General features: G+C 39.7%; 5 protein-coding genes across 6 annotated transcripts; 4 read left to right on the top strand and 1 right to left on the bottom strand.

Moving 5' to 3' along the window:
* The first annotated feature begins 2824 nt into the window (after nucleotides 1–2824).
* Nucleotides 2825–3848, top strand: LOC108556501 (J domain-containing protein CG6693-like). The gene is made up of 2 exons (XM_017912636.1): nucleotides 2825–2998; nucleotides 3074–3848. Exons 1-2 carry the CDS (start codon nucleotides 2902–2904, stop codon nucleotides 3763–3765), a joined length of 789 nt encoding a protein of 262 aa, XP_017768125.1. The 5' UTR covers nucleotides 2825–2901; the 3' UTR covers nucleotides 3766–3848.
* On the bottom strand, nucleotides 3817–4732 carry LOC108556502 (signal peptidase complex catalytic subunit SEC11A). The gene is made up of 4 exons (XM_017912637.1): nucleotides 4568–4732; nucleotides 4249–4508; nucleotides 4012–4189; nucleotides 3817–3935 (listed from the first exon to the last, which is right to left on the bottom strand). Exons 1-4 carry the CDS (start codon nucleotides 4616–4618, stop codon nucleotides 3885–3887), a joined length of 540 nt encoding a protein of 179 aa, XP_017768126.1. The 5' UTR covers nucleotides 4619–4732; the 3' UTR covers nucleotides 3817–3884.
* Nucleotides 4733–6164: 1432 nt separating this feature from the next.
* LOC108556504 (60S ribosomal protein L24) lies at nucleotides 6165–7374 on the top strand. The gene is made up of 4 exons (XM_017912639.1): nucleotides 6165–6244; nucleotides 6380–6455; nucleotides 6526–6611; nucleotides 7034–7374. The coding sequence occupies exons 1-4, from the start codon at nucleotides 6240–6242 to the stop codon at nucleotides 7332–7334; spliced, it is 468 nt and encodes a 155-aa protein (XP_017768128.1). The 5' UTR covers nucleotides 6165–6239; the 3' UTR covers nucleotides 7335–7374.
* A 301-nt stretch (nucleotides 7375–7675) lies between these two features.
* LOC108556520 (SAC3 domain-containing protein 1) lies at nucleotides 7676–9016 on the top strand. The gene is made up of 6 exons (XM_017912669.1): nucleotides 7676–7874; nucleotides 7931–8122; nucleotides 8182–8343; nucleotides 8400–8606; nucleotides 8665–8805; nucleotides 8867–9016. The coding sequence occupies exons 1-6, from the start codon at nucleotides 7819–7821 to the stop codon at nucleotides 8991–8993; spliced, it is 885 nt and encodes a 294-aa protein (XP_017768158.1). The 5' UTR covers nucleotides 7676–7818; the 3' UTR covers nucleotides 8994–9016.
* An 85-nt stretch (nucleotides 9017–9101) lies between these two features.
* LOC108556521 lies at nucleotides 9102–10596 on the top strand. Of its 2 annotated transcripts, XM_017912671.1 has the most exons (4): nucleotides 9102–9480; nucleotides 9545–9592; nucleotides 9657–9854; nucleotides 9930–10596. In XM_017912671.1, exons 1-4 carry the CDS (start codon nucleotides 9428–9430, stop codon nucleotides 10246–10248), a joined length of 618 nt encoding a protein of 205 aa, XP_017768160.1. In that variant the 5' UTR covers nucleotides 9102–9427; the 3' UTR covers nucleotides 10249–10596. The 2 variants fall into 2 exon arrangements, with proteins under 2 accessions (XP_017768160.1, XP_017768159.1); XM_017912670.1 differs by having other exon boundaries at nucleotides 9102–9854.
* Nucleotides 10597–12828: the final 2232 nt, after the last annotated feature.

Below are 12828 nucleotides of genomic sequence, written 5' to 3'. Positions count from 1 at the left end.
TTGGTATACTTGTGGAAGTGGTGTTGGTGATAGGGCGAAGAAAGAATGGTTCGTGTCGGTTCCGTTTCCCTTGGTGGCGAGCGAGCGAGCGAGCGAGAGTCCACCAGGGCCCACACATGTGGAGGCACGCGCCAAGTGGCCGTCGATTCAAACTGGGTCCGTTCGGTTGAGGTCGGGCCCTTCGTGTGTGTTCAGCTGCGCACAAGCTGCACCAGGGACCACACAAAGTGCGGCACGCGCAGCCCCGAGCCGAGGGCGGCCGCCGATCGACCACGAGAGAAGAGTGAGAGAAGAGGAGACGGGACGGGACGGGACGGGACAGGTGAGCCCAGAGAACCTGCTCTCTCTCTCTCTCCTCACTCCTTCAGCGGCGATACCTAATGTGTATGCTCGCACTAATAAGGTTCCAATTTGTCAATTATGAGGGGACCACCCGGTACACCCCGCGCGCCACTCTCACCCATCACCTCTTCCACGTCCTTTCCGCCTCCTCTCTTGATCTTCTCCCTTATCCATGCATCTCCTGCATTGCATAACGCAACCACAACCACCCTCTCTTTACAAGTAAGGATTAGAGATGCGGTTTCGCGATCAGAGCGTGGACGAAAATCGCCCGGCTTTTGTTCTTTCGATGGTGCGGGAGGAGGGCGAGCGCAGTGAAGGAGGGAGGGTTTGGTGCTCCTCTCTCGTGTGTGATCTGTGACTCTCTCGGGTCGAGACGAAGAAGGAGAAATAAAGAGAGAGAGAGAGACAAAGAGGGAGAAAGATGCAGCAAGAGAGGCCGAAGGTGGAGGACGTGGGAGGAGGGTCCGGGACGGTGGAGACTGCAGGCCCAGCGACATTCCACGGGCCCGTGGGAACCGCCGCAGCTTGTATCGTTCGCTTGCTGCTACCTATTCTCACTCCTCTTGCACTAAAACACGAACGAAAGAGGAGAATAAGAAGAAGAAGAAGACGAAGAGGGAGAGCACGTGAAAAAAAGAAGAGGAAGACGCGGAACGCACGGCGACGACGAGGAGAGATGAACGCAAGAGTAGGAGAGCGCCCCTCTCGGACTCGCAGAAGCGGCAGCTCAAGATTCGCGTTTTCGGCCACCTCAGGAATGCCTTTTTGCTAACTATCTGCCTCCGAGTCGTCCGCATCGCTCGAAATATTTCGCGGGTAGATTTATTGGCTCTCCGGGCCAATTAAATGACCGATAGACTTTAACCAAATCCATTCCTTCGACAAACACAACAACAACAACAACAACAACAACACGCTTAATGATACTTTTAATTCCAAATGACCCTCAAAATGATCATCATCATCATCATCCAAACTTCTTTATTTTCATTCCATTGCATTACACACGCATTTGACTTCTGCATAACGTCAACTTCGAGTCAAGTAAATCACTTACGTTATGAATAATTCTAAAATAAACATTCACACGCAACGACTTTACATTCATATTACGCTATTAATACTGCATTCAACATTCTTTACAATTCTGTTGATGTTAATATTTGAAAATTTAATTTATTAGCAATTAATTGCATTACAATGCAATTAGTTAAGCTCATAAATTTTCTTCGATTCATTGATATTAACATACTAAATTGTATTGAAAAAGTAAATACTTTTTGTATCTTTTGGAATTCGGTAAAATATAACGGACGATGAGCATCTGATTTTTTTCTTTTCTTCTTCTTCTTCGATGTTCTTTTATTTTATTTTGTTTTTGGAAGCAATTAAATCAAGTGGGCATTTTCGGGATTCCGAAACACCTAAAATTAATTAGCGGGCAGCTCATCTCTCTCTCTCTCTTTCTCTCTCTTCTCTCAGAAGCAATTAATCCGTACCGCGCAAAGGGGATTATTTATCGATTCCGTGAAATCCAAAAGTATTCACCCTATCCCAAATGTGTCCCTTCTCTATTCCATTCTTGCACTTGCAGCAACAAAGTGTCCGTTTTATTCGCGCAATATTCACGATTGCGTGCGGGGGGGCAATAAAGCGATGAAAGTCCGCCGGGCAATTAGTGTCAGAGTGCGGCGATTATTAAGCGGCGGCGATAAATTTCTCGCGCGCGGGATTTTCGAACGAGGTTTATCTGTTAGGAATAACAGGCGGGCAGTAAATATTAATTTACGGTACGCGACAGAAACGCTGCATTTCCTTTCTCTTCCACTTTACCATCTTCCTCCTGACAAATGTTTATTTTTACGCGCGCGAAGAGCCTTAACGCACGTTAAGGAAAATTTAATTATCACCTTCTTCTATTTTTTTTTCAACTGTTCATCGCCTCCTCTTCTTCGCGTATTGTTTACAAACCGTAAAAGTGCGCGCATTCTTTCATTTCTACTCCATCCTTTTGTGGCTTTCTAATCTTTATTTTATTTGTTAGTGTTTGCTTTGGCGACACTCGTTACGACTTACACCTTCCCTCTCCACCATCACTACTCTTCTTATTAGAAATTTTCAAATTTGGTGATACACCCTGTATATATTTCAAATTTCTGACGCGCATAGGCAACCAAATATACACATACCTTAAATTTAAATGTTGTTACTTTCTTAACGTATTTCATTTGTTATTATCAATTGTTTAACATGAAAATAATATAAATGATCAAAATATTATTAATAAATTATAAAAAATCGCAATGTAAAACAATTTCAAAAAATATTACTAATAACTTTTAACAAACGGTTTGAAACAAGAGTAACTAACTCAATAGTATTATAAATTTATTAATTTAGTGTAGATATAATCAAGAATATGTGTTTATTAAAGTTTGAGTTGTTTGTGGGTTGGTGAAACTGGCTGTTAGTTAAAAATTATCCGTTGCATTTGGCGCCAATAACACTTTGGTTCCTGGCTGTGTTTATTTCAGTTAGTACAAATTATAATTCGCGATGGCCCAAAGTTTTTTCGACAAATGCGAAGAGTACTTCCAATCCAGAGATTTCTACGAAATCCTGAAGATCAAGAAAGATGCTAACGAAAAAGAACGTGAGTACTTCGTAAAAATATTTTTTCTGCTTCAAACATAACCATTGATTACATATATCTGATTTTTGTAAACAGTGAAGAAAGCCTATCACCGACTGTCACTGAAGGTGCACCCTGACAGGGTGGAGGAGAGCAAAAAACTAGAGGCCAATGAAAAATTCAAGGTCCTCGGGAAGATCCACAGAGTGCTCCAAGATGCTCAGCAGCGCGAGGTCTATGATGAATCAGGCACAATCGAAGAGGAGGACAACGATTCCACATTCAACTGGCGCAACTACTGGCAGAACATGTTCAAGAAGCTCACGACGAAAGACATTGAAAATTACGAGATGGAGTACATGGGATCTGAAGCAGAATTGAGAGACATAAAAAAGGCTTACATTGCCTCGAAAGGCAACATTGATTTGATGTACGAGACTGTGCCTTTCCTGAAATTGGACACTGAGGAAAGGATGGTCGGTATTGTACGTAAACTGGTCGACGATGGCGAATTGGAGGAGTACGATGTATTCTTCAACGAGCCGAAAAGCAAGAAGGATAAGCGACGCAAGAAAATGGAAAGGGAGCAGAAGGAGGCGGAGAAAATCCAAAACGACACCGATCTACAAAATGAGATTAAGAAGAACAGGGAGAAACGCGAGAGCTCTTTCTTCAATCTGCTGGACACATTGGAGAGCAAGTACAGCAACAAGGGCACAAAGAGGAAGGCCATCAAATCTACAGAGCCCAAAGGCAAGGGGAAGAAGAAAAGAGTATCTAAAAATTAAGGAGACAAACTGTGATCAACATATTATTAAAGTAAAGAAAAAAAACACTGATGGATTTAATAAGTAAGAAATATTTATTCAATGACAAAAAAAACTCATTTCTTTTTTACTCCTTATCATTATTCTCGGTGCAGTAAAACATAGAATCCCAGGCAGGCCAATACTGCAATCTGAAATTAAAAAAAAAAAATAGATTTGTTACATTATTTTTCTTCTAAATATATTATATATATGTGATTTATTTACCTTGAACTTGGGATATTCATTCATTATGATTGTGACCATACCAACATATGGTAGGAACCCTCTGGCCCTTCCAACAACATCCTTCTTTGTCAGCCACAGTTGGCCGGGAGCGTACAGACCTCTATCATCCACACTATTATTATCACCTTTTGTCAGAAAACTGACTGTGCCATTCTCTCTGTTCAAACATAATTAATTATTAAATTAATTTGCTTTTAGCAGTTTGCTACTACTTACTTTTCATGGAGCTTTAATACTCTGTGCACAATGGGAATGTCTCTGCCCTCCACTTTGAAGACGACGATTTCTCCGACCCTGATTGGTTCTTCAGGGTAATTTGTTAGAAATAGCAAATCCCCCCGATGGAAGGCTGGCTCCATACTGCCAGATAGCACCACCACGATGGGACTCTCGCTGCCCGTCACCACCATCAGACCTTTCCAGATCATGAGTGCAGATGTTACAATCATACCAAAGCTGAGCACTTGGTATATGAACTGGAATTTGGAAAAGGTGAGTGAGACTGCCCGTACATTTTCAATTGGACTTCACTCACCTGTCTCTTGTTCATCCTCTTCACATCGTCGAACATCGTTCCAACGTCCATTTTCGCTGCAAATATTTATGTACTTTTTGGGCCACTAAATACAACAATATTCGAAGCCGATCCACGTAAGTGTTGACAGAGGTGACAGCAAGAGTCACTCACTCGCTTCCACTGCTACAGACATACCAACCCCCTGTTGAATTGCATTTTATTTATAATAGAAGAATTAAGAAGATTTTGTCGCATCTTCGCAGTCGATAATAGTTGAGGTTTAATTGATAATTAACTAATCCATCCAATTTTAATCCAATTAGACTTAATTTGTTGCACGTGTAAGTGTAGTTGTCTAATTTGTTCGAGATCCAATGTGACTCTTCAGTTGCCTAGACAACTAATCGACTAGACTAGTCAAATTAGACTTAATTTGTTGCACGTGTAAGTGAGGTTGTCTAATTTGTTCGAAATTCTACTATGTGACTCCTCAGTTGCCTAGATAACTAATCGACTAGACTTAATTTGCTGCACATGTAAGCCTGGTTACCTAATTTCTACAAATTAATATGTGACTTTTCGGTTGCCTATATATTTAATTTGAAAATTTGTATACTACTGTCTCAAGATTTCACTTTATTGTGCATAGTTTTCAGTGAAGCTCGGCTGCGACTGAGAGTGCTTCTCGAAGTCACTAAGATTGGTTTCCTTCAGATGCTGTTCGCTCACCGCGGCCTGATGCCAATTGCTGTTGTAAATCGCGAACGTCTCCAAAGGCATCGAAACCTCCTCGGCTTTCACCGCCGTCTCACTAGATTTTTTCTTGCTCAGATCACCGTTGCAGTCATCACCATTTCCCCATTCGGAGGCCATCATCTGCAGCGGCTGCAGAATCTGCACGCTCTGCTTGACGCGCAGCAGCTCCAGATTGCACATGTTCTCGACCTCCAGAAGCCTTCTCTTGTAATTAGCGAATGCTATCTGCTTCTGCAGAACCTGCCTGTTCTCGTAATGCGACTGCATGATTACATCCTGATATCTCTGCAATTCGTAATCGAGATAATCGTATCCGCCGCCTAAAACGCTTTGCGGTTGCTTCGCGTCTCCGATTTCTCTTTGCCAGATCTCGCGCTCCTCCTGCAACTGACCCTTGAGACTGTGGATAGTCTCGCGCAACCCCAGAATCCTGTCGTGCAGAAGCCTGTTGTACTCATCCGTCTCCGATGAACTCGAAGATGTTTCCTCGCCCGAAGAATTCTCCTCTGCGCTCGACTCCATCCCACCGTCGTTTTCGCAGCATTCCAAATTTTGATTCACCTCCAAACGCTCGGTCTCCATAATCTTGTATTATATTATTAAATCAAAATGCGAGGATAAAAATTCAAATTGATTTGCGCCAACTAAAAAAAAAAACTTTGAATTCACCACTTCCGGTAGTTCAAATGAACCTCAAAACAAAAACTAATATACAATGAATTACAGTGAAAATATCAAAATCTAATTAATATCAATCGTTATTATTATTAACTAATTTCATATCAAATATATTAAATTTGCGTATGACTGAAAAGAAACCACGTGTTTTCTTTTTGGGGAATTTAAATTTTCTTGGGTTGGCCGTTCCGTCAACCGTAGTTGTGTTCAGGCCTACCATCAAAACAATCTCTCTTCTATTTCTAAAACCGCCGCCATGAAGTAAGTGAATTGTTTACGTCCGAGAATTTATCGGATTTTTTCTTGAGAATCCTCGAATTTCCATTGGAAATTCGCGTGCAGAATTGCTGTTGGCCAGTGTATCTAATATGATTCGTGTTTATTTTCTGTTCGCAGGATCGGTTTGTGCGCATACAGTGGATACAAAATCTATCCTGGTCATGGCAAGACCATGATCAGGGTCGACGGAAAGGTAAATATGTTTATAAGAAAAAATGAAAATTTTGCACGCATCTTATACGAAATCATTTGTTATTCTTTAGTCGTACACATTCCTGAACGCGAAATGTGAACGTGCTCATTTGATGAAGAGGAATCCACGTAAAGTAACATGGACCGTACTCTACAGGTATGTGCAATATTCATTTGTTTATTACCCCAAACTCACTTGATTCACAACTCTCTGTGCATCAATCACATATACAGTTTGTAATCGAGAAAACTACCTCTCGATGTATATGTAAACAATAAGTTTGTTGAGTGGATTTGGTAGTGTTTTGATTATTCATCATCAAATTGTTTAACTTCTTAATGATTATAAAATTCCAAACAATATGTAATTGTATTTTGTTCATAATGACAATTCACAAAAAAAATGTCTTATAAAGATGTATAGAAAAATGTTTGTATTCAGTTTTTTGATTTATGTAATTCACGTTTGTTTAAATCAATATCAACAATGTAAATTATGTTCACAGTTACATTTTCTAAATTGTTTGTTTTCTTTCTAAGCAACTTTTATTTATTTGTTATTTTTTTTGTTGTTTATAGGCGCAAGCACAAGAAGGGTATCGAAGAGGAGACCCAAAAGAAACGCACCCGCAGGACCCAAAAGTTCCAGCGTGCCATCGTCGGCGCTTCCCTCAACGACATCATGGCCAAGCGTAACCAAAGGCCTGAAGTGAGGAAAGCTCAACGCGAGCAAGCCATCAGGGCTGCCAAGGAGCAGAAGAAGGCCACCAAAGCCGCCAAGAAGGCGACTCAACCCGCCAAAGCCACCAAGCCGGCACCCAAGAGCAAGGCCAGCAAGAACGTAGCCAAGGCCGCCCCACGTGTTGGAGGAAAGCGTTAATTTAATCTTTTTTGAAATAATTACAACAAAAACATAATCACTTAAAGTTTCATTTTACAACCACATTCACAAACACACAAATGCATCCAATTATCCCTAATGCAACAACATCCTCTTGAATTGAAAAAACTGCTAGATTCAATAGATTATGATTGAAAATGATTAGTATTGAAAGATCTATTGAATTAATTTTATTGCTATGGCCAGAACCTTTGGAGATGAGGTCCAAGTAAATCCAAGTACATTTGGTTGCCTAACATGTTGAAATAGCAATTCACTAAGAAGTTATAGAAGATTAACAGTATGAAGCATATTTGGTTGCCTATATAACAGATATTTTTTTGACAGTCTGTAAGAGTTTATTTACTATTTTCAAAAATAGTGCAGGCACTTCTCAAACGAATCGACAGCTTTTACTAGTGCATTTACCGTGTTTATATATACCAGCAGTTTGCTTAGTACATAAGTAATTTATTGTAAAGTGATGAGTAATATTGTTGGAACATGTACAACCAAATGTCCTGCAGAGGAAATCAAAATGTGAGTTTTCTACTACATCTGTAGCGTATTTATATGTAACGTGTATTTGCAATTAGGCGAGAAAGGGAGAGGCTGCTGCATCCACTGGAAGTGCAATCGAGTGTTGAGAGACAGAGATGTCCAAAAGCAGATGTTAATCGAGTGGTCAAGTGTCATGTGAGATGTGCTGCTGGTCAATCCCTACAGAAACCCACAAACCTTCGCACAGTTCCCGCACTGCTTGACACCATCAACTATTTATTAGATAGGTCTCGTGATCTCAATACCAATCAACATGTTTAGCTCAAGCAAATCTTCCTGTTTTCAGTGTCATCACAAACACCAAATTTCCTCAGAACGTTATTTACGACTTCATCTGCGACAGATTGATGGCAGTACGTCAGGATGTGGTCGTGCAGAATTTGGTTAGTTTAGCGTGCATTCGGATTTTACAATCTGTAGTCACATTCCATGCTTATGCTGCATTCTGGTAATAATTAGGCAACTTTATTTGATTAAATTGATTACGATTTAATGAAATTTCAGTTTCTATAAGGAGCCTATAAGTAAATTCGATCCGAAACTGAACAACAAGCATCTGCAAGAAACTCTGAAGAAGTTGCTGAAGATTTACAGCGAGTCCGACGCTGCGGAAAGCAATAAGAGGACGTCGTTTGAATCTATTTATCTGCTGCACAATTTGGGAAACGCAGAGGCGATGAGACACGCGCTGCAATTGCCGAAGAACTTGAGGTGCTGTGAGTTCGATTCGATAAATAAACATTAATAATAATTATTATTTTATGAGCAGGGAAAGGTCGGAGCTGAAATTGTCGTTGGAGATTTCTCTGAGTTTTGTGAAGAGGAATTACCTGAGGGCTTGCAGGCTGATGGAGAAGTTGCCGCTGCTGTTGGAGGCTGTAGCCTCGCTGCATTTCCCTCGAATTAACGAGTAAGTGCTTAAGATTATTGAAAGAATATGAATTAATATTTTTGTGTTGTTGTCGCCGAAGGGACGTTGCGATTGTAATGTCGAAGGCGTACAGGAACAACGATTATCCATTGAATAATCTGTTGGAGACGAACAATTTAGCTTTAAGTGAGAGGAAATTATTGCGCTACAGTAAATATCAACTGTGAGGAATAAACAGAGTTTTTGGTAATCTTTTTCTTGTTAGTTTTGTTTATTTAAAAAAAAATAATATATAGATTCAATGATATTCATTTGAAATCAATGCAATTAAGGAAGACAGGCAATTAGCGATTTTATTATTGTTATTAGTTGATGGTCGACGGTGGTTGTGGTTGTATTGTAGATTGCAGATGTTTAACTCTTGTGGATTGATGGGCGCATCAAGTGATCACTTTCGGAAACAAAAGCGAAAACAAAATTTATTATCACTTGCGTCACGTCACATTTAATTTTTTTTTTTAAACATATATTCACGCACTTTCTGGGGACGCGTTTTTTCATCCGATCCGGTTATTTCGTTGTGATTTTATTGTGATATCGAGACGATTCTTTTGGAGCGGAGTGGATCCAGTGGGGAAATTGATGTTAATTGGTGAGAACGATGTCTACTACAATTTTGGAGCCGCCCATCAGAGTTTTCAAATTCACCGAGGGGTGCGTATCAACATTACACGATTTATCCATTTATTTCTTTCGATTACGTCTTTTTGTTTTGTAGGTTCAGCACTTCGTCGACGCCCAGGAATAGAACGGCCGAAGGAGGATTGTAAGTTGGACGCGCATAGTTGTGTCTGTAGATTGTATTTGTTTTATGATGAGATGTTTGGTAGGAGCAGCAGCAGCAGGATAGAATCGACGAGGAGCACGCCCAGACAGGGGAAGCAGTCCCGCTACGAGGTGCCCCAGTTGAGCTTCGATCTGCAGCTGGAGAATCTGCTCAAGATGCACGACACCATCGAGTCGGTGGTGATGACGCTGCGCGAACCCATCGCCGACATCCAGGAGAAGCGCGGCATCTCCAGGAATCAGTAATGATAGATAATTGCATTCTCAATGCTACTATTGTGTGTGTGTGTGTGTGTACATATGTATATATTTTGTAGGCACTTCTCGTTCATCGATCTCATGACCGCCATGTTCAACCACACCTACTACGCATGCATGGCCATCGTCACCATGGTGATTGGTTTGATGCCGCTGGTGGAGGGGTTCCTGCTGCTCGTGCGCTTCGTGCTGGACAAGGTGCTCGAAATCAACGACACGGAAAACATGTGCGAGAAGATCTTCAAAAGTGTCATCTTCCTCGGAGAACTCATCATCATATTCATATTCGTGACTATTGTATTGACGGTCGTGTTGCTACCGGTTTATCATTTGGTCCGATACGTTTTACACAAGGGTTGGGCGATCATGAGGTACTAGGGCTACCGCTGCGCCCTTCCACCAAAGGGCACGAATTCGCGATTATTTATACCCGCATTTCAGCTGGCTTTTACTGTAAATTATGTGCAATCATTTAACTTTTTGGTATTTTTCGACGGACTTTTGTAAATTAAACTAATCAAATAACAATAATTCCATCTATTCCTATTATCTAAAACTCCATTATTTAAGCGCAACACTAGCGCGCTCAATTAAGTTTAAAAAAATGCAAATTTTCAATTAACATAGGCAACCATATATACACTTTTTACTTGATAAGATTAAATTTCTCGACAACCCCTTAAGATAATTACATCACCGACCACTCGTATGAAAGCTGATTAACTCACCTTTCCAACGCGCCTACATACATCTTTGTGCTGCCATAGACTCGACTGCTATGAGCTGTAGAACATTTTTTTTCTGTTTTTACAGTTTTTTGTGAATTTCTCGACAACCCCTTAAGATAATTACATCATCGACCACTCGTATGAAAGCTGAATATTTTGCCTTTCCAACAAACCTACATACATATTTGTGCTGTCGTCGAGTCGCCTGCTATGAGCTTTAGAAATTGAAAAAAAACACATATTTAACGTTTTATACGTAACAGAGAAACGACGGTTTTCACGTTTTTTTCAGTGTTTCCTTGATTCCGGGATGTGTTGTCACGTGTTGTTCCCCCTTGTCCTACGGTGTACAGGGTTACGACAATTTTCACGTGGCTGCATCTTCGGGTGCAATAGATAACCCGTCTTCTTTTTGATTCTCTAAGAAGGTGGCTTCCATGCACTCTCACAACCTTAACATATGAGATGCACCCAATCTTTTTAAGAATATTTAACGGCTTTAGAGGAGTTCATAATCCCTGAAAACGTCCTATATTTAATTTATAAGATTGTTCTGATTTGATGCTTTTACATGAACCCTATTAGGAAGCAATTTCATTTCGACTGAATAATGTAGTAACATTGTGGGAAAACGAGTAAAATCGATTTATTTTACATTTGAACGTTACCAGTAATGCCGAGAAGAAGCACTCTTGAAATAGGTGATAATGTCAAATAATTCGATGAATATAATATTTAAACATTGTTTTTCATAGATTTCCCGTTCAGAGTTTAGCAATTCATTTTTAATGAATTGGACGATTACGCAGAACGTATTATTACTATTATCATCATCATTAATATAACGACTGGCATTCCGTGTTGTTTTCCAATCGGATTTCATCGTAAGCATTCGAATTTTCCAAAAGGGACAGAACACAAAGAGTTGGCGCGAGCGAACGTGTAATTAATTCGTGGATAAGGGCGGGCTTTCAATGGAAACAAACGGTGGGCGCAGAAGCGAAACAAGTTAAACGTGTATATAAATACAAATAGGAAATGTTTGCATTCCCAACAACAAATTAACTCGCACACACAACAGTAGCGGACAAGGAATGCCCTCAAAGTAAACTGTACTTTATAACAGTAACAACTAACAATCTTTGGTAAGTTTTAAACTATTTGTTTATATGTATCATTATTAAGAGATTTCTTTCCAATTTGAACCATTGACCAAATTGTTTTTATACACTAAACGTTTTTTAACTAATTATTTATTGTTTACTTAATTTTTAATATTTGCTAATAACTGAAACGATTGTAGTGAAAGTTGTTTATAATTCCTATACACATATTATTGCTAATAATTTCATGTTTCAAGCAAGTCGATAATCGTGTACGAGCTCGATTATTGATGAGTCCCCCATCAGAAGTGCTTTCCCCGCCAATGGTATTCATTGTAATCATTTACCCGAGAGCGTACAATAAAATTGAAATTTGCTCGACCCTACTAAGAATTCTATTGTCTAAAAAAATAAATTATGTATAATAAATATCACAAAGAACCTTCGACCTCGCGAGTGAATACATAGGATCATAGCACCCTTTTCCACACACAAAAACATCTTTTGTTTTGTTTAAGTCGCTCTGTTACCATGGTATTACCACATAAAATAATTTGTTAACAGACGTCATTTAACGATGATTATCAAATCGTTGAAACCCGAAACATAAAATTATTGTTTAACACAATCAATTCCGTGTCCGCGCGTGCATACTTTTATCGGACAATTCCCGTTATTCTTCGTTTATTTGTCCCCTATTTATTTTCCTTCGGTGCATGTCCACGCGAGCGTAAATTACAAACAAAAGAAACATACATAATCGATCCATTAATGTTAATGTCACAGCAACAACAGAAGAACTCTTTGATCAGACTTCGGGCGAATCGATAATGCACTATTTTTTTTTATAATTATTACTTACGATTGTTGTGTTGAAATTAACTATTGAATACCCGGCGCATCCTTCGAAACTCAATGAAAACTCTAAGAGTCTGCTATTATTTGTATTAGTTATAATAAACTTAATTTTTTTTAGTAACTAATTACCATGGTAACCAATTTGTAATATTTATCAAAACAAAAGTATGAAATCATTTAGTATTTATAGCAGCGTTTTCCAAACTGTGAGGCGCGCCTCCCTGGGGAGGGGTGCACTAGTCTAAGGGGAGGCGCAAATATTAGTAGCA

The sequence above is a fragment of the Nicrophorus vespilloides genome, unplaced genomic scaffold (genome assembly GCF_001412225.1).
Source record: "Nicrophorus vespilloides isolate i.1.1-1 unplaced genomic scaffold, Nicve_v1.0, whole genome shotgun sequence".
NCBI classification, from domain to species: Eukaryota; Metazoa; Arthropoda; class Insecta; order Coleoptera; family Silphidae; genus Nicrophorus; species Nicrophorus vespilloides.
The sequence above is the reverse complement of the archived record's forward strand: the minus strand, read 5'-3'. Positions and strand labels throughout refer to the sequence as shown.